At 41.9% G+C, this 21,903-nt stretch overlaps 1 protein-coding gene across 1 annotated transcript; it reads left to right on the top strand.

Annotated features, from left to right (window-relative positions):
• The first annotated feature begins 3,310 nt into the window (after positions 1-3,310).
• On the top strand, positions 3,311-5,363 carry SLN (sarcolipin). Its single transcript, XM_089775699.1, has 2 exons — positions 3,311-3,438; positions 4,792-5,363. Exon 2 carries the CDS (start codon positions 4,889-4,891, stop codon positions 4,982-4,984), a length of 96 nt encoding a protein of 31 aa, XP_089631825.1. The 5' UTR covers positions 3,311-3,438; positions 4,792-4,888; the 3' UTR covers positions 4,985-5,363.
• The last annotated feature ends 16,540 nt before the right edge of the window (positions 5,364-21,903 follow it).

Below are 21,903 nucleotides of genomic sequence, written 5' to 3'. Positions count from 1 at the left end.
AAGTGGATCTTTTGGCAATTCGCTTCTGTTATACTAGGAACAGAGAGTCAAAGACCACCATTGGCCCGACACTAACATTTAAAAAAACATATTAATAAGATCTTATTGAAAAACCTAAAATTACAATGAATACAATCCTCATTATATAAGAGTTACTTGGAAAGATTGCATGGTGCTTGATGTGTAGTCTAGAAAGAATTTGAGACAGACACAGCAACTTTAAATATAACCAGAGTCTTAAGTTTGAATATGTAAGGCATGAGAAGAGAACTTTGGCAGGGTATATGTGAAATATTAGAGCAACCAAATCTGTCAAAAAAAATCAAACGGTCAACTGAATAAATATTTAGTACATCATCAATACCCAGGACCCATATTTAAAATACAATCATTGGCTTTTTCCTTTGCATCCCCTCTTCTTTCTCTTCATCATTAGGGCTTTGTCTATGCTACACAGCTTTTAGCCACACACTTTTGCAGACAAAAAACTTCCAGCCCCTGCCAGGGTGTTTGCTTTGTTAGCAGAGCACTCCTGCCAAAAAAAAAAGCACTGTTTACACTAGTACTTGCTGTGGCAAAGCTTTTATCCTTCAGGGTTTCTTTTAAGTACCTATGAATGACAAAAGCTTTGTCGCTCAACTGCCAATTTAGTCTCCAGTTAAGCTCTTCATAGAACTGTCAGGAGCTGTGGTTAATCATGTGACTGATAGAAATTTTATCGGTTACACAGTTAATTTTTTTCCCCACTTTTTACATCCCTACTGTAAACCATTGAAGGGCAACCTAGGCTAATGAGTGGGCCACAAGATTTGTAGTCAAGACTGTTTCCCAGTATAGTGTAGGTTTCTAATTGTGTTTGTGTACCTAGAATTTGCAGGGTGTTTCGATTGACTTGTAGCAGTGCTTTCATTGGCTACAGAGGAAGCTCATGGCTCCCACAGTCAATGTTATGTGTACTCAGGATGCATTTCACATCATAGCCCCTTGCTTTACATGCATGTCAGGCTAGTAATATTGGTAGGAAAAAACCTACAGGGACGAAAACCAGCAGAATCTGGCAACCTGTGCATGGGCAATAGTAAACAAAATATCTTGTGGGCCAAATATAAAACCCCAATGGGCCACATGCAGCTCCTGGACCACAGGTTGCCCACCACTGCTGTAAACTCCAAGCTGTGGCATAGGTAAGTCAGAAAAAGTGCCAAGCATTGGGGTTTTTTAAAAAAAAAATTACAGTCTATGTCAATGAATGTTCCCCATCTTAATAATATCTAACATGGTGCTGATTAAGCTTAAAGTCTTTTTGCAAACCTTCTGGGTATTCTGCCAGATGGCACAAAAACTAAATGTAATACTGTAGTTTGTCTCTTCTAAAATTACTATGGACTGTATCTGCCAATCAGAAATGGTCTTCCTTTACCAGCTGTGATATAAAAAGTTCTGCCAAATGAGTTGTTTCAAAGTTTCCTATTGCAGGAGGAAAAATAAATTCCTTCTGCCTTGAAGAATACATAAAATAGAAAGGCCTAATTAGGTAGAGTGTTATTGAATTATACTTGGATAGTACCAAAGAAGTACCAATACTTTCTACACAAGCAGAGATGAAGGCAAAGTTCCTGCTCCAGAAACTTACAGGCTATGTCTACACTGCCAGTTTCTTGAGCAAGAACTGTTTTGCGCAAGAGTTCTTCTGCAAAAATTCTTGCGCAAGAGCGCATCCACACTGCCAGATGCTTTTGCACAAGAGCATCCATGGCAGCGTGGATGCTGCTTTGCGCAAGAAAGCTCTGAGGGCCATTTTAGCCATAGGGGTTTCTTGCGCAAGAAACCCCTGTTGCCTGTCCACACTGCCTTCTTGCACAAGAGCTCTTGCGCAAGAGGGCTTTTTCCTCATGGTGAGAGGAATAACTCTTGCACAAAAAGCCCTCTATTCCGACGCTTTACTGTAAATTTACTTGCGCAAGAACGTGCGTGCAGTGTAGACATTCCACAAGTTTTTGCACAAGAATGGAAGCCTGCAGTGTGAACGTAGCCTGTACAGCATAAAGCACCATTCTTAGTAGCAGCACTGAATGGGTGGCCCCTGGTATTGAAAACAATATGGCTCTAGGCCAGCACAGGTCTTGACCTCTCTGCCACTGATTGCAGGATTTGACCTTAAAGTCAGATTCTGTCAACCTCATTTGCATTGACTAGTAGTTTATTCCACAAACAGTTCCAATGAAAGCTTACTGAGTAAGGTCTTACATCACACAAGTAAGTGAAGGATATGATCCCATTTAGACACTATAGAACTAAATGAAGGGATGCAAAAGAAGTGATGATGTTTTGCATATGACTGGTTAGTTACACATTTAAAATTTTTGTGTTTCATTAGCATTTGAAGGAAGAGATTACTGGGTTTTATAGCGATCTTAGAGGAACTGTGGTTTAAAGTGGGCCTGGAGGCAGAAAGGATGGCAGGCCAGATTAGGAAAGGAATTTCTGGTATATTGAGCTTCATAGAAGAAGACATGAAGAAAGGGATGGTGACTAGATCTGCTTTTACCACTGTAATGATTTTTTACTTTGTTAAAATGTTTCAGTTTTTCCCTGTTGGGAAAACCAAAATGAAATATTTTGATTTGTGTTGGTTTGGCTCTAATCAAAATAATTCTGTGGATAGCATTAAAATGACCTAAAATGTTTCATTCTGTGTCAGTTCTATCTTAAACTATATTTCCCCTGGTGCCACAAGAGAAATTCAGCTTGGGTATCTCATGTTTCCCATCCTCTCCTGTGGGCTGAGCGGGTGGTTAGTTGTGTGACTTGGACAGGACTGTATTACTTGTTCTGAAATAATGTCACTCAGTTATGGAGTACAAACTGAGAGTCAGTATCTATTAAATGCAAAAATTTAGTGAAACATTTAAGATTATGGATTTAAATGCATAACAGTCATATGACTTTGTAAATAATTTGTGTAACCCTAGTGTGTAGTATTTGGAAATAATTGTAAGAGACTGATTTGAATGTGGATTATATCAAACACCTTTTTTACATCATGGATGAAGAGATAAACTAGTTAATTAGAAGCACAAAAGAAACATTGTAAAATCTAGCTGGTTTCAAAGGGTTTATACATATCTCTGACATTAAAGCAACTCATCAGAGAAAGAAATGAAATGGTTGCATGTAAATCCATCCATACACCGACATGCATAAATAGCCCTACTGAATCCTAGGGCCAGTGTTGCCTTTTTAAAATATTTACTTGGTGATGTCATCACTTTTGTTGCCAATACACTTGTTGCTCTCCTCCCTCACACTACTTTAGTTCCAACACAGAGATTGGGGCTCCAGACTGCACTGGGAGATAGGAAGAAGCTGAGGAAGAAATAATCTCTACATTGACCTAGGGTTCCAGAAGGTGCAGTACTGTTTCATCTACCCTCTAAGGTAAAATCATGGATTACTTTTTTGGTCTGGCTTTTCCTTTGTATACGTAAAACATGAGACTGGTAGAGCAACATGAGGACATGGGAATTTGTATACATGCATTATCATATATTGGGCTTTTAATATTTCATTATAGTAAATTAAGACAGTTTCCAGTTAAAGCCTTCTGTCTTGCTCTTGTTTTCATCATAGATGTTACTTTTTAATTTAGCTTCTCCTTTAAGAGTTTGTTTGCATGGGTGCTTTTCAACCCCCCAAACTTATTTGATTCTTCTTTTTTTCATTCTTACTTACTCAACACACGCAGGATCAGGCAGCACAGTACTCATCACTAATGTTATCACTTCTCCTTGCGTGCTCAGAGAAACATAAAAAATCTGGACTTTCTGTGATTAAAGTGAATCAGAGAAAAACCATAGCTGATTAAAAGTTTTTGAATATAGATCAAGAAGTATTACAACTTAAGATAACTGTACCAACTGGAAAGTCAGAAGAGCTCAGAGAAAATCCCATTTAATCTACAGGCATTAGCCTGCAATTTTGATATTTTTTAGAAACAAAACTATAATCCTGCCTCTCTCCCTTTGTAGTCATAACAAACATCCTTCCAGTTGTTTTCTTTTCCAAATACTGCAAAGAAAAGCTGAATTCAGTGATTCTCCCTAGTTATATTTACAGTATTAAAGTAAAACTCAGTGTTAGGGAATGAAGAGAGACAGAGAGAGAGAGAGAGAGAGAGAGAGAGAGATGTAAACAATTCAGAGTTTAAGATTAGAGTACTGTATCAGAAAAAAAATTCTAGTTTCCTTATTTTAAAATAAGGATACAATAACATATACTTTAATGTTTAGTAACTTGTAATAGTAATATGTATGTGGTAAGTATCACTGCAAAAGAATATGGCAGAAGTTTTTTAAAAAAATAACTGCCAGTCAAAGCTGACTTCCAAGGATTGCTTGTTATGTGAGATGTATTTTGGGGTGACACTGAGAACATGTTCTCTCAAATGGTGGAAATCAAAGAAGGTGATAAGCTGGTAGAGATATGTTTTGCTTTTTAACTTGTGTAGCACACACTCACTTTTAGCAATAGAGATAACATTTATTTAGGCTATGTCTACACTATGTGTTTTGTCGGAAGATGCAATGCAAATGAAGTGTTGATTAGCATTTTCTCACGCTTCATTTGCATAATCTATTCTGGTCCTTTTTGTGCAACAACATGCAGTGTGGATGTGTCCATTTTGCGTAAAAATCCCTTTTTGCACAAGATCCTTATGCCTCTCCATAGTAATAAATATAGCTATTAGGCTTCCTAGCTTCATATGTTTGTTTTGTTGGGGGTTTCTTTCAGGCAAGGCTCTGACCTGGAGGCTGATCTCAAGGACTCCCGGAGGTTTTCCTTTTGCTTCAACTGTTAGCCTCCGTGCTTCCCCTCATTATTCCTGAAAATGGAACGATCCACGCAAGAGCTTTTCCTCAACTTCATGATTGTCCTCATAACTGTGCTCCTCATGTGGGTTCTGGTGAAATCTTATCAGGAGTAAAAGACTGTGCCATAGTCTGTGAATGAGTTTAAGTTTGTGTCTGCACAAGTATGTGACATCTACTGTACACCTGTGTGATTAGCGTCATGTAGATCTAGAATGTAATCTTTTTTACTCTGAACCACCTGTTGCCTGACATACTCTAAGTGTTCTACATGGGTCTACGACGATGCGTGCTCAGATTTTATTCTTTGGCAATCCAGCTGTAAAATGTACAAGGCAAGATCCTCAGTAGTTGCTACATGTGATTATCCCTCCAACAGTTACTGTCTCCATACTGAGGCAAAAGAAGCATACATGTACTGAGGTGAAAGAAATGTTGAACCTTTTCATTTGCTCACCCCTGTACTCTTCCAAATAAAGAAGAAAATGTAAGATATGTTTTGTAGTAATTTTTATCCCTCCCTTGATCTGATTACTTTTCAATGAAAGATATGCTGTGTTTACTTGAGAAATACAGGGCAACAGCCATGTTAGTTTGGTGGCATGACTGTCGTTAGTTAAAAACTACAAAGAGCCAATTAATTGCTCCTGAGCCACTGTGGAACTCATACTGAGTCACATGAATGCCAAAGGTGTCGATCACAATACAGTAGTTAGTACAGTAAAATGGCCAGGGAAGTTTAATGGCTAGGCCATTACTTATGCTGCCAGACTTTAAAAAGAGAGCTTTTGCCTTACGGAGGGCATTGCCACATAAATGCCTCATCTAAAGATGGTTTTGGGGCATCACCCTCAGGGCCTAATTTGGGGTTTCATAGAATCATAGGGATAGAAGGCAATGCATATAGTCTAGTCTCCAACCCCACAGTTTCACCGAACTGTGATTGGCACACGAGGTGAAGGAAATAGGGGTATGGGCTGGTATAAGCTATTACAGCAGCTCCAAGGCTGCTCTAACTTCAAGAGCTTAAAAAGTTCCACTGCAGCAGCTAGGAGTCACCAGCAGCACCCCAATCATGCCACTGAGCCCTCAGCACTTCCCCTATGCAAAGGGCTATGAGTGAGTGCTGTAGAACTAACTAGGCTGGTTTTATGCTGCTTCACATCTTCTAGCAACAGAGGATTTGTCAGTTACGTATGTTGGCTGCCTTTGGGACTATTACACTGCTGTGCTTAGGTTTGGATCAAGGCAGTCCCATCCATCTCTCTCATCAGTGAATCAGTAGCTAAAGTCTTCCCAAGAATTCAAACATACCAGCCTAATGGCTTCAAAAGGTGCAACATTTTGTATAAAATTAGGCTTGCATTAAGAAGTTTGGATCATTTAAATACATCTCATTGTACTTACCTTGGATGATTAGCAATGCTTTTATTTAGAAGCATAATGGTAGCATGTTTTGGGAATCAGGTTAGTGCTTTAAAAGGACAATATTGAAAATCTCAGTCTGGAGGGAAGTGGTTCCATCTGGTACAGTTGTCCATTGTTTAAAAGTTGTGTTGTTTTCGGTTCAATCTGTATTGTCCATGTTGTTCTATAATATCCCCCCTCATCTGTTTTCTCACAGATGATTGCAAAGTTGTTTCTACAGTTAATAGACTACATCCTCTCCTGTCAAGAACTCCCCTCTTTAGCAGGCCACTTGTTAAAATCTGCAGTGCAGTTGGAGGTGTGTCGGTCCCAGGATTTTAGCAAGACAGGGTGGATGAGGGAATATCTTTTATTGAACCAATCTCTGTTGGTGAGAGAGGCAAGCTTTTGAGTGCTGCAGAGCTCTTCTTCAGTCTGGGACAGGTACTCCCAGTGTGGCAGCAAAATGCAGGGTGGGATACATTGTTTAGCATACATAGTTAGCACATGCAACCATTTGAGGTAGAATGGCTCAAACACCTCTGCAGTCATAGAACAAAATGAGGGAGTGAGTGAGTTACAGATCATTATGCCATAAATCCAGTGTCTCTATTTAGTCTATGATTTTTAGTGGCTAGCAGAGCTGTGAATTTCAGCTCCCAGATTCATCTTTTGAAAGTGTACAGGTTTGAGGATAAGAATTGGAAGGTCTGATTTAGAGTGAGTACTTTGTGAAAACGCCTCCCTCCCCCCCAAGAGACCAGGTGTTTTTGGCTTTGATAAGTTTCCTGTGCAAGTTCATTTAAGAGCATAGTGATTGTCTGCTTTCATCCACATAGTTATTGGGGGCACCTAGTGCTCTAGATGAGGTACACCACTTGTGGTAGGCATGAATAGATCTTTAAAAGGGTGTTGCGGGGGTGGGTGGTGTGTTAATCATTTGTGATTGCTGAGATGCTGGGAGTACCTTTCCTGAAGAAGAGCTGTTTGACTGGAAAACTCTGTTAACATGTAAGTCTTGAGTGCTGTTGGCTATGACTGAGCTCTTTTCCCTAGAATTTCTTTGGGCTGTACCTACTCTAGTGCCCTTACAGCTGCACCACCGTGCTTTGCCCCTGCAAGTTCTCCTGGAAAGCTGGTCTGTGGGAGAGCGTTCTCCCATAGGAATAATTAAACTTCCACCATAGGCAGTGGTATGTCAACAGGAGAGCAACTTCCACCAATATAGTGTTGTCCCAACTGGTGCTTCTGCCAGTGTAGATCAGTCTCAGCTGTGCTTTTTTCTGCACCCCGAGTGATACACATTTCACTGACGAAAGTCTAGCCAGTCTAGACAAAAGTGTAGGCATAGCCTCAGGGATGTGACATTTATTGAGAAAGCTGAGATGACATTACATTAGTCTACGCCAACAGAAACCACAACCTTGGGCTTTGACCCATCTCACACCAGGAGCTGCCATGATTTCATTAATTTACACACTTTGTTTGCATTCTAAGGGCGCACCTGAAACATGCCCCAAAGTGTGGGGAAGGACATGGAAAAATCTATTTTTAAATATAGTGAATACCTGATAATTCAATATGATTCTCATCTTTCACATGCTGTGGCCTTTCTACCTTGCTGTGGCTCTCATCCGGTATTATCAGATATACACTGTGGCTTAAAAATAGATTTTCAGATTCTCTCATGCATCACAGCTTAGATCTTAGAACACGGCAGCTGTACACCCAACTCTTGCCACTTCAGGGGTGAGAAACACACTGCTCGCTACTTGAAGTTGGAAGAATCTTTCTTGTTGATTCATATATTGCATAGTAACACAACAGCATAAGATACTGAGCCATCTTACACAACACAAGACACAGTGATCAAAAATTACAGGTACAGATTGAACCTCTCTAGTCCGACATTCTCAGGACCTGATCAATGCTGAACCAGAGATTTTGCCCAACAATGGGAGGTCAATATTGTCTAGCTGAATTATCAACACTTCCACTGCTTACCTCACTTTTAGAAGACATTTAGGTGTAAATTACAGCAGAGATCACAGAGCCAGGACTAAACTTTATAGGATGAGAAAAAACTTGGCCATACCCATGATAAGTGGACATCCGGCTAACTAAAATCATGCCAGACTATGGATATTACCAGACCAGAGAGTCCCAGACTAGAAAGGTTCAACCTATACTTCACTATCAAAGAAGCTGCTAACTAATTTGGACAGTGTTTCAGAAATACTGAACAATACAACTCTCCCTGAACTGTATGGGAATGTGAAGTATGCAAAATCTTTGGATTTCAACCTATAGTAGTAAATAGATATGCAGTATGTGCTTGGCTTTTCAAGCTTTTCTAACTTTCTGGAAAAATTTGAATGAAATTCCTCCTGCACACATGTTCAGTGCAGGGGAGAATTGTCTTTGGAAAATTGAGAATATTTCATCTGGCCTTTTTTGAACTACTAGATTTTGAAAAAGTGACAGAGTTAAAGCCAGATGTTCTCATGGTTAAGATTCTAGAACTTAGATCTAGAATCAGTTCTGCCAAGTCACTTAAGCTGTACTGCTCTTTCTTGTCCAATGGATTCTTTCTATAACTTCTGGCATGACAAATTTCAGGAATACATTTGCTTTACAAACACACTTTAGCCATTTGAAGATAAAGGTGCTGTGCACACAAATATTGGAAGCATTATATACTGAATGCATTGCATGCATGCATGCGGTGTATGTGAATATGTAATCTTAAATGAACATGAAGTCATTCAAATAAAGATGGAGCCACTTATTGGTGTCTGAAATCACAAACTCAGACAGGCCAAAGTTTTCAAACTGAGCTTCTAAACTTAGGCTCCTAAATAGATGTGGCTAGCTTTTTCTGAGAGGTCAATGGGAATTTACTTTGGAAAAATCAGGCTGTTTTTATTTAGGTGCTTAAATATAGATTAATTGGCTCGATCCAAAGACCACTGAATCAAGTAACATCTTTCTGTTAGCTTCAATCAGCCGCTAGATATCCAATTTTAGACACTGAATGCCTCCTCCTGCCACCATACTCCTGTGTTACACCATAGTCAATGACTCCAATGATGCTTCCTTCCAAGAGAATGAAATCATGATGCATCATGGGAAATGTAGTTAAATACAGGATTATAACGGAGAAAAAGGCCATGAAGCATATGGTCCTCAGAAACTTTCTGATTTTTTGGCCAATTTTTTTCCAGTTTTCAAATATTCATTGACTTTTACCAGGAAAATTCAGAAAATTATGTGTATTGGGGAAATCGATAAAATATTCCACGTGGAATCCCCTTCCACACCCAACTTTCTGACCACTTTCACCAGACATAACAGCATCACACTACAGTTTAGTTATATTGTTTCTTTCTGGACGAAATCAAGAAAATGTTAAATATCTTGAGCCAGCTCTTCAAAGGCATCTAGACATATAATGCCCATTAAAACCAATGGGAATTAGGTGCCTAAATAACTTTCAAGATTTAAACTACCGTGGCACGAAACAGTGCAAGCATTTATACAGTTCTGTTAATATAGGTCTGTTTGTCAGTACCTTAAGGGCATTGGAAGATTATTCAATCAGCAAACAACTTTGCATTGCAATCAATTGCTTTTGCTTGGGCCATGAGTGAAGTAAGATCAGAAGTCTGACAAATGCTGACACTCTGGGATTATATTGCAAGGGGCATTAAATCATTCTTCACTCATACAGCTGAGACGGTCGGTCTCCTGTGCACAGGGCTTGCTCACAGATTAGCGTCTTAATAGTCAAGATTGGCAAACAATTTGGCATTCTTCCCAAGGCCATAAAATACAGATGTGCCAGCCAATCAACTCTGACCTCACTGTTTAAAGGTTCAGCTTCTATTTTAAAAGCAAGAACAATTTTGTGTGGTCAGTAACTTGCTACCAGATTCCCTTCTACATACAGAATAGTGATAGAAATGTAGCCGTGTTAGTCTGGGGTAGCTGAAGCAAAATGCAGGACAATGTAGCACTTTGGCCCACGAAAGCTCATCATCTAATAAACCATCTTGTTAGTCTTTAAAGTGCTACATTGTCCTGCATTTTGCTTCACCTTCTACATACAGTGTGTCCGATTCTTGGCTGGTGTAAATCAGCAGGACTTGGAAATGAACAGGGGACGAGAGGAATGCCAGTTTTACATCAGCTGGCCCTTCATACAGAATGGGTTTTCAATAGACCATCATCTTAAGGATTGTGATGCAGAAGAGTAATAGTGCTGAAAGAAATGTTAGCTGTGGTTGCAATCATCTTTTCTCTGACTGCAATGAGCACTATGTGCTGCATGGGCTTCATATACAAGAAACTTAGGCACAAAGACCATTTAACTTTGCACACATCTCTCCCGTACCCAGAACGTGGGCTGAGCATGAGCTTGGGAAGAACTGTAGTCTTAGTCCAAAATGCCCTTTTCATTCTGGGTCACCTTTGAAAAGCAGGCAACAGTTCTTTTACTTTTTGCGTGGAGAGGAAGAAAGCACAATGATCCACCCTTCTGAACTACCAAATCCCATTCACATGGCTGTACTGCTAACCCTGCCAATTTATGATGAGGTGCAGAAGGAGAGCAGCCCAGATGGCATACACATTGAAGTTCAAGGTTGTCATAGCACTCACCATTCACCCAGATATTCAGTAACTTTCTCACTTCCTTAAAAGGGGTTTACTAGTCTACAAAGTTGTGTCTGGAGCTATTTACTCCTGGAGTGCTTCCCACTGTGGACTCCTTGCATTCCTTTAGACACACTACGTGACTGGCATTTCACTTTACTACAACAAATCAGGATAGGCACATAATTCTAACTAATGAGCAAGAGGGAGCCAATTTTTAAACCTAAGCTATGAGAAACAGATTGAGCAATAAATATCTAAAATGGGTTACTCTCTGCTGAAGTATTTATTTGCTTCTTGCAGATTGGTGACATTTTTTAAACCTTTGACTTGTAGTTTTGCTGATGGCTGCATAACTATGTTGACCATATTTTCTGAATAAAAAATTGGGACACATTAGCCACGCCCCCTGACTACTTAGGCCCCAATTGCCTGCCAGAGGAAGTCCCACCCCTGGGGGTAATACTCCCAGGGTCAAGATGTACACATGACTGGAAGTAAAGGGTGTCATGTGATCCCTCTAAGAACTCCTCCCACCATCCTCTACCAATAGGGATGGTTTGGGCACTATAGCTGTTCTTGCGCAAAAAGCCTAAAGTGTAGACGTAGCCCAGAAGAACCAGGGGCAACCCAATGAAAATAGGCAGAAGGAAGTTCTCCTTCCCACAATATACAGTCAACATGTGGAACTCATTGCCAGGGGATGTTGTGAAGGACAAAACTATAATGGGGTTCAAAAAAGAATTGGATACATTCATGGAAAATATTAGCCAAGACCATTGGGAATCCAACCCGAAGCTCTCGGTGTTTCCAGCTGGGAGTGGAAAACAGAGAATGGAAGCAAAATGCAGGACAATGTAGCACTTTGGCCCACGAAAGCTCATCATCTAATAAACCATCTTGTTAGTCTTCAAAGCAACTCAGTTAGCAAAAGAGTGAGAGAGGAGAATGTATGGGGCTAGGGAAGTAAATGAAGGGAAGCAGTGCTGAGTGGGCTAAATCAGAGAAGTGAATACTCGAATAGAATGATCAAGGATGGCAGTTTTCTTCATTGTTTGGACAAGAATTTAGCTGACTGACCATTTTATGCAACATCAGAAAATCTAATTTGACATTGCTGACTTCTCCATGAGACACCGAACAATCAAACCATCGGAGGTAGACATATTAGTTATAATAGATCTGAACAGAGTATGTAGCTACAATATATTCCTTCTCAGATACTGTAAGGAAAATAATGGTTTAGAAATGTGGTTGTTCCATCTGCACACAGGTTTCCCATCCATTAGCAATGGTACCGATGCTCACATCTTGCAGCAATAAGGCAGAGAGCTGGCCAAGGTACTGAAACAGTTTATAACAGCTACCTTGTTATTGCCATTTCTGTGTAGTGCAATAAATAAGCATGACACTGTAGTGACAACAGAACAAAATAAATACCTCGAGATTACAGGATATATAATTGTACAGGCAAGCATTAGCCGTGGAAGGGGAGAAAAGGACAAGGGCTATGATAATGGGGTTGATAAAACTGCTGGTGCATGCACCTGGGAAGTGGTGTTTTACATTATTTACCATACAAAAATATAGTTTATCAGACCAAATTCTGTTTGTGAAAGAATCAAACTTTTAAGCTAACACCCAGGGCTGGATTAAGACATGCTGAGGCCCTACACTATATCAAGTTTCAGAGGCCCCATAGCATTACCAAAAAAAAAAATGTTTATTATTCTAATAGAATGGACAATGAAAATAGAAATAACCAAGTTTTATATTCGCATATATACTGGGACATAGGTGAGGATACATCTAAAAATTAGTAATTTTTTTTATTTAGAGGTCCCTCACAATCTGAGGTCCTTACTTAGCTTGTGCATAAATCTGGCACTGCTCACACCTGAAGAAGAGCTTGGAAGCTGTTGCTTTCATCAACAGAAATTGGCCCAATAAAAGCTATCATCTCACCCACCTTGTCTCTCTAATATGCTGGGACCAACACTGCTACAACACCACTGCAAATTACACGTTATCAAGTGTATGCACCCAAACACTTGTTCTAAAGGAGAAGAATAGTTTTGGAGGCTCAGAGAAAAATGTGTTTTGAGAAGAGATTTATAAATTCATAGGCCATAAGGGACCTTTGCAATCAGCTTGGCTGATCTGCTGCATAACATAACCATTGAATTTCCCCAAAATAATTCCTCGCTCATAGCTTTCAGGAAAACATTAAATTTTGATTTAAAAATTGTCAAGGAAAGAGAATTCATCACAACCTTGGTGAATGGCTCCAATTTTTAATTCACTGTTATAAATCTATGCCTCATTTCCAATCTGAATTTGTCTAATTCAGAGGATTGCCTACGCATTTACATTTCTTCCTCCCCACCCCCTTCCTTATGAAGGGGCATATTCTGTGCACCCACTGGCACCCAATAATGACAGCTTAACTATTTCACTCCAAGCAGTGTCAGGAAAAAATCAATAGGAACACAACTATACAATGTGATCAAGGATTAGATGCAAGTTAAGTGTCCTGTTGTCTAACACTGCAGTTTATTGGATTTAAGCGCACACAGAACAATAATAGGTTTACAACATCCCAGCTATGTATCTAACATCTGGAACAGTATTGAGTAATTAACACCAAGTTCACAGTAGCCAGTTCCAAACCCACCAGAGATATCTGGAAAAACCCCTTTCAAGATGAGTTCAGTGAATTATCCAAAGTACGTTGGGTTCGTTAATGTTTTATAACTTGCTTCTACAAAACACATAGATCACAATGACTCTACTGGATCAGCACTTTTCTAATTCCAATTAACTTTTAATACGAGATGCATCTAGATTCAAGCTTTTCCAACCACCAGGGTTTTCAGTCTCAGTTGTTTACTTGTCTGTTTCCTCCTCCTATTCTGATAAGCAGAAAATGTAGCTAATTTTGACCTTGCTCCTGAAAGCCTGTCTTCAAACGAACTCTTAACTACGTGATGTTTATTTCATTCATTCGAGGCGGTGCTTACCCAGGGAATCCACCCTCTGGCAGTGGCTCTTAAGCAGTGGAGCCAGGCATCCCCTCCCCACCAAAGATCCCACTGACTGTAGAAGCTCTGGGGACAGGGCCAGTGCACGGACACTCCTCCCCCCTCTCATCCCTCCAGGGGCTGCAGGGATGTGCTGGCAGCTTCACAGAGTGGGCAGGAAGCCTCTGTAGCCCCACTTTTAAACTGCCCGGCAGAGCAAGGCAGGCTGGGGAATGCACCAGAATGGGGGAGACCACTAGGGTGGCAGGCAGGGTCAGGGGAGAGACCTGCTCCTGAGTTTTGTTGGAGCAGGACCCCTGAGCTAGGAATATTCCTGGAGCCTGAACACCATGGGCCCATATAACTCACTGCCCTTGTCCTGCTTGAATTGTGAGCCCCAGAACTGGACACAGTATTCCAGCAGTGGTTGTACCCATGCCAAATACAGGTAAAAACCTTTTTACTGCTCCTTAAGATTCTCCTGTGTATGCAGCCCAGGGTCACATTATCACACTGGACACAGTATCACCCTGGGGGCTGTAGGTGCATGCGGTGTGTGTGAGACAGAGAATGAGAGAGAGACAGGGCCAGAATGACCGCTAAGAAAAAAAGTTAGCTGTATTTTGTTTAGACTGGCAGGGGTAACATGAGCTCTGGGGAATCATCGAAGAGGCCATTACCGAAAATAAAACTGGAGATTATAAGACTTTCCCCTGCTTTCCCTGCCTTAATAATGACTCCCAGCTGATCAAAAAAGGGCACTGATGGCCGTCCAAGAGAGTCCTAACCACTCCTCTCCTGCAAAGGCTGTCTCAGGGATCCTGGGTGTTAGTCCTGATTCTATCAGTGACTCCCTCTACAAATTAACTCAGAGAGTAGGCCTGTAAAACAAGGTCCGTGGTTGACAGATACAATGTAAGTGGCCAGTATAAATTATGTTTGTTTATATTAATCAGGTTACTTCAAAATCCTGCTTTCCTTTATTGCTAGAGGGTCCAGCGCATGTTTTTTCTGCTGCAGTGCTTGCTGCGGGTAATTTAATAAGAAGGAAGCTAATTTTCCACAATCTGTTTTGATCCTAAAAAGCAGTGATTTGAAGTGTCCTGGAATTAACTTCTGGCACTTCAAGGCAGGCATAGAATTGCAACTGTCACATTCAAGCACACAGATAATACATCATCTGCCATTTCAATTTGCCTACGGAAGATTCAGACCCACCTCCTTTTAAAGAGATACACACACTGATAACCACCAGAACTTCTGATCTAACACAGATGATGCCTGGGCATCAGATACATGCCCTAGCACTGACTGTGCCCAGGGGTTGATTCCATATGGCCTCATACATGGAGGGTGCCATTTTGCAGAATTTTGTGAAATAGCATCCTCTGCACAGCGTAACCTTGCACACACTGCACACATAAGGCCATGCTGCATGGAGGATGCCATTTGGATGCAAGGGTATAGATGCAGGCCTTACTAAAAATGTTATAGCATGCCTCTGCTCAATCTCAATTTTACACAGGTGATTACATTTTTAGCAGTATCAAATTATATCCCCCACGAGTAAAATAGGCTTCTTTTCTTTACATTGCCCTGCACACTTATTGCCAGTCTATCGTGGGTTTTTGTCTATAGCCCTGTCATTTTAGTATCTAAGTGCAGTCACCATGGTATCTGTAGAATGATGAAATTGGAACAGAACTTAACGTAATATACAAGAATGGCAGATGATCATTATGGACAGCCATAATGTATTTAAGGTAATTATATACAATGCTTCTGCTATTACTGGTGCTTCATCTGCATATACTGTGGAAGAGGTGTCAGAGTAGGGGATAAAGATTCAGTCTCTGCACAATTTTGCAGCTCAGCCATGTGCGTGCTTTAGTTTTCTAACTGCAGTGCCAAATTTTCATGTGATGTTTGGTTCTTTAGGAAATCCAAAGGGAGTTCTGCATTTGTAAAGCATTGGTATTCCTACAAGCTGCCTCAATCCTTGAATGGATTTTCAAGGGGGAATCAGGTATTCACGAGATACTCAACTCTCATACTGCAGCTCAGGGAGACTTTAGCTAATCATGGGTGAGGGAAACCCCCTCTGCACTAGCGAGCAGATATCTGACCTTTCTAACATGGCCTTGGATCATCACTCTTCCCCAGCCAGAGGAAACAAGAGTGCTGTTTTCTGGATGCTGCTCCTTAGACTTATTCCCCTGCTCAGGAGCTACAGCTCCAATTATGAGCTAAGTCAGTGTCGATTTACACCAGCTGTGGAGTTGGTTCATGGACCGGGAGAATGAATCCCATTTTCAGCTGGTGGAAAGGGCTGACATCCCATTCCTGGGGGCATGAAGATGCTTGGGAAGGGGCAGGGCAGTACCAAGCTGTGTGTGACCACCAGGGCCACACAGGCTGCTTGTCAATACTGGAACCCATCCACATCCCAAGAGACCCTCTGAACTCACCTGTGGCCTCTGAGAGGCAAGCAGAGCTGTGGCCACCAGGTGGGCCTGGTGCAGAGCAGGAGGGGAAAGCATGAAATCTCCTGCTAAGAAGCTGACCCACCTGCTCTCAAGCAGCTGGTTGTTGTTGAAGCAGCACAAGCAGGAATGCTGCCCAGGCACCCTTTCACGTAGAGCTGCTCTTTTCTGTTCCTGGTGGCAGAGCAAAGACCCTGCTCCAGCCTGGCTCTCTTTGCAAAGGTGGGGGTGGGAAGAAGAGAAAGCAGGAAAGATTCCCTGAGGAGGGCAAGGAACCCTGGGAAGCCAGCACAGACATTGCTTCCTAGTTTATCATTAGAAAGGGGGGAGAACAAGATGATAGAAGAGAGAAAAGGAGAAGGCAGGTAAAGGAGAGTAACAGGAGCTCTCAGGGATGTGGTGGGGTACCGGGCAGCTAACCAGCACTGTGGGTGTCTCCAGCCACTAGAGGCTGCCAACCACTTGTGGGCAGAGTGAATCAGTCCTGTCACTGAGCAAGCGCATTCAGCTTCCACTTCCCCATAACTCAGGAAATTTCAAGACTGGCTCTAAGGTCCTGATCCAGCTCAGCAGTGAATCAGGTCCCTACCACTAAGCCAGCAAGTAAGCCACTTTGCTTCAGTGCAACTACCCGTGTGGGTCAAGACCCTGCAGAGCTGGATTGGTGCCTTACTTTGTAAAGGGAAGGAGACTAGGCCCTTGAGACATTGCTGATTTACTGTATTTGAGTTAAGCTTTTACTTTGGTTGCTCTGTGTGGGGTATTGACTCATCTAGGGGGAAACAGGAATGCAGAGCAGAGGCTTTGAGAAAAGGATCAAGCTGTTTTCATGAGGCGGAGGTAGGTATTGCTATCCCTTCCCTCTTCCTATGGCAGTGCATCTCAGTGAACCACTGCAACTGTCCCTATGGCTCAAAGGCCTGTGCTGCATTATAAATTAATGGAGATTGCCTATCTCCTAGAACTGGAAGGGACCTTGAAAGGTCATCAAGTCCAGTCCCCTGCCTTTCACAGCAGGACCAAGTACCATCTGTGACAAATTTCTGCCCCAAATCCCTAAATGGCCTTCACAATGATTGAACTCACAACCCTGGGTTTAGCAGGCCAATGCTCACACCACTGAGTTATCCCTCCCCCTTTCTTTCACTGAATGCTTCATTGGATTATTGAACACTTATTAAAAACACAGCTGGCCCATGGAGCACTGGGCTCCCACATTTCCCACTCCCAGTTTTGTCCTGCCTTTCTTTCTGCTCAAATCCCTGGCATCTTTTCTCTGCTCCCTTGTCTCTTCCCTCCCTTCTTCCCCTTCCATTCGCCTCTGCTCTCACCAGCTCCACCTCTTCATCTTCCTTATCCACCTTTGTCTCTGGTAACCTCCACCGAAACTCCAGCTCTCCATCCCTGCCCTTAGAGTAATTCTAGGGCTGGAAGAGACCTCAGGAGGTCATCAAGTCCAGCCTCCTGCCCAAAGCAGGACCAACCCCAATTAAACCATCCCAGCCAGGGCTTTGTCAAGCTGGGACTTAAAAACCTCTAGGGACAGAGATTCCACCACCTCCTTGGATAACTCATCCCAGTGCTTCACCACACACCTAGTGAAATAGTTTTTCCTAATATTCAACTTATACCACCCCCACTGTAACTTGAGACCACTGCTCCTTGTTCTGCCATCTGTCACCACTTAGAACAGCCTCTCTCCATCCTCTCTGGAACCTCCCTTCAGGAAGCTGAAGGCTGCTATCAAATCCCCCCTCACTCTTCACTTCTGCAGACTAAACAAACCCAAATTCCTCAGCCTCTCCTCATAGGTCATGTGCTCCAGATTCCCAATCATTTTGGTTGCCCTCCGTTGGACCCTCTCCAATGCGTCCACATCCCTTCTATAGTGGGGGACCCAGAATTGGACACAATACTCCAAATGTGGCCTCACCAGTGCCGAATAAAGGGGAATAACCTCTCTAGATCTGCTGGAACTGGAAATTCTCCTCCTAATGCACCCTAATACACCAGCAGCCTTCTTGGCTATAAGGGCACAATGCTGACCTATATCCAGCTTCTCATCCAGGTCCTTTTCTGCAGAACTGCTACTTAGCCAGTAGTTCCCAGCCTGTAACACACCAACCCCTACCCTTCTGCCTTTTCCTCATATCTTATGCCCAACCTTCCCCCTGGAGGGTTCTGGGGGCCCTGGGGAATACCTACTCCATCTCACAAAAGACTACTGATATCTTTGACCTTTTCATCTCTTGCTCCCTCTGGTTCCTAGCAGGTATTTAGTTCTGGATCCCCGCTCCCAGTCATGTGCTTTGCTGCAGCAAGCCTTTTCTTGCATGTCACTCACTGCAGATCCACTGCAAGCAATCAGCACAGAGGGATTGGGGCCACTCTTCTAGCTCACTGAATAGCAGGTGCAAGGAGGTGGGGGAAGGACAGGAGAGAAGGGGGTTAAAAGACTTAAGGTTCAGAAGGGGGATTTTTCAGCTCTTCAAGCCCTTGCACACAGCACCACCATTACTCAGGCTTTCTGATGTGGAGTAGGTTTGAACCCTAACTTCATTAGTGTTTGTACTCCCCTCTGGAAATGGAATATATACATTACTTTAAGTAGCTTCAGGGGGTAGCCGAGTTAGTCTGTACAGGATAAACTTAAACAACAAATGGTCTGGTAGCACATTATAGACTAACAAAACATGTAGACGGTATCATGAGCTTTCGTGGGCACAGCCCACTTCTTCAGATGATCAGAGTTTTACTGAAGTGGACTGTGCCCACGAACGCTCATGGTACCATCTACATGTTTTGTTAGTCTATAAAGTGCTACCAGACTATTTGTTGTTTAAATTTATTACTTTAAGTGTTCACTGTCACAGAAGCAACACACTAAAGACCTGATCCAACTCACGGGCAGTCACTCCTCTGATATAAATAAGTTGCTTGAGATTCAAGATGAGCTTTTATTTCCCCTTCTCTGCTGCTTGAAGGATTCTTCAATTATTAAAAGCTCGAAACCAGATCTTCATCCTCATCTTCCTTGAGCTTTGACACTGTTGAACACTTTCCTTGAAATATTGTGCTCCTGTGGCCTTTAAAAATTCTCTTTTCTCCTTGATGTCTTCCAATCTCTGGCATAGCTCCTTCTACTCTCTCCTCATTCCCATCATGCTCTCTCTGTGTCTGCCCCTCACACTTGAGAGGAACTCCCCATAAACACCCTTCAAGCTACCTCATTCTCCTCCTTCAAACCCTGCTGAAACTCTCTGTTGCTATGAAGCCTAAAAAAAACTTGACAAGAGGTTGGCCACTGGTGTGCTGAGGTCACAGTCGGTCATGCTAACCTGTCCTGTCTCATTGTTTCCTTGTATCCCCTCCGATGTTTTCTCGTCATATACTTTGATCTTAAGATCAATGGGGCAGAAGCTGACTGTTAGAGCACAATGAGTTTCTGCTTCATGACTAGGGCTCCACATGCTAGGGTCAGACTCCAACTAAGAAAAACTAATTGTTCCAGGGAATGTAACCAATTCCTACAGGTCTGTCTCTTGGGCCTGGGGTGGCGGGGTCTGAATTTGTATTCACTAATGACAGTTAAACATTTTCTCTAGTTGAATAGGTAATGTTGTGATTGATGTTTCATGCACCTAGTAGAGGAATGCACACAACTAGTCCTGGTATCTTTAAGACTTGTTAGGGAAAAAATCTTACTTTTTGCAAGTCTTGTATCGACCCTGGACTGATGCAAAGGAAGGAAAATAATGACTTATTCATGTTCTTAGCACATATGTTACAGGGTTTTTTTCTACCTCTGTTTAAATAATTCATGTGATTTTTAGATACACTCAGAGGCTAAGACCGTCAAAACTTCAGCAACTGAACATAAACACTCTGCATTATTATTCTCACCATAGCCCAGAGGTTTAATTAGCACAACATTCCAGCCAATATTTGGCCAAAATCCAATATAAATTAAAATCTCAAAACATTTAGGCAGACGTAAAACTTCTGAAAACTGGGACAGTTCTATGCAGCAGCATCAAACGACAGCTTGGATCAAGCAGCTTCTAAAGATTTCTCCAGAAAGGTCAGGAGAAGTCTTAGGTTTGCAATTTCAGATCCAACCGGGGGTTAGGGTTGTGGAGTGGAGAGCTTTGCCACTCCCTAAAAAAAATTATACCAGATATAACTGCCTCCCACAGCCTGATCCACATTGAGATCAGAGCTGTGAAAGCAGGCTCTTTGCTGGCCAGGCCTCTCTTGCATATTGCCATCCAAGCAAAAGGTCAACTTCCCCTTGATGAAAAACCCTTACACTATGTAACTTAAAGATCAGCGACGAACAGGAACCAAAACCAGACCTGAAAAGTTCATGTAAAGTTCGTGCTGGTTGTGCTGACTGTGCCATCCCCGATAAGGCAGAAAAGGAAAAACAGGAAACCATCTCACCCCCTTACTCCTGTCACTTAACAGACAGGGTCTGCTAGCCTATCACAAAAAGCGCGCAAAAGCTCTCTCTATAAAACAGCTTCCCCTCCTGTATCAAATTGAGGAATCCCGAATAAACACTGGATGGCAGAATATGAGCCAGGTCTGAGGACTGATCACCCAAGGGCCACCTCCCGCTCACCGAACCAAACGAGTTCCTGTAGAGCGTAACGTATACCAAACATAACGAATACCAAATACGTTGTTGTTGTAGTTTGTGTGTCTGTTAAATGTAAGTATTGTTATCTGAAATTGTTTAGAGGTATTGTTAAGTAGTAGTGTTAAAAGTTTTAGATAAATGATTAGTCTTATCAGTAACACTGATGCAAATGTAACTGTTAATAATCCCTAGTCCCTTGTTAACAACTATTGGGATTTAGAAAAACCTCGGGGAATTTTCTTTAAGCATTTTGCTTATTGGACATTCTAATAATTATTTGGTGCCTACGTATGTAAGAAATTTATAAAATCATAATTTATACGTAGAAGCCCTTTAATAAAAGTTTAAAAGATATTTAGTAATAGTTTGCCTGTTTCTGCGCCTCCCTGGGACTAGCCACATTTCCGAACCTTTTACTTTAAACCACAAGAGTGATGGATAGATGTGGAGGCAAGTTGGTATTTACTTCCCAGCTCACACCCAGACATCCCACAGCTCGCTGAGACAGCCACCTGTAGGCCTGCATGACAGCAGCGTTGTCATCCTTAGAGAGATAAACAAACAAAATCCAAGGCCTGAAACAAAATTATGTGAAGCAAGTGCATTGACAGACACAAAACACCTTGGGCCAGAATGGAGAGCAACTAATGCCTCATAAAAGCCATTGCCCATTGTATAATCAAGTAACGTGACATGGGAGAAAGGAAGGGGGAAATCACAGTATTTGTGAGCTCTCAGGTGTAGCAATAGTGATAGAAATGTAGCCGTGTTAGTCTGGGGTAGCTGAAGCAAAATGCAGGACAATGTAGCACTTTAAAGACTAACAACAT

This window comes from Pelodiscus sinensis, chromosome 1, assembly GCF_052426305.1.
Source record: "Pelodiscus sinensis isolate ZL-2025 chromosome 1, ASM5242630v1, whole genome shotgun sequence".
Lineage (NCBI taxonomy): Eukaryota > Metazoa > Chordata > Testudines > Trionychidae > Pelodiscus > Pelodiscus sinensis.
This window is presented reverse-complemented; position numbering and strand designations above follow the sequence as displayed.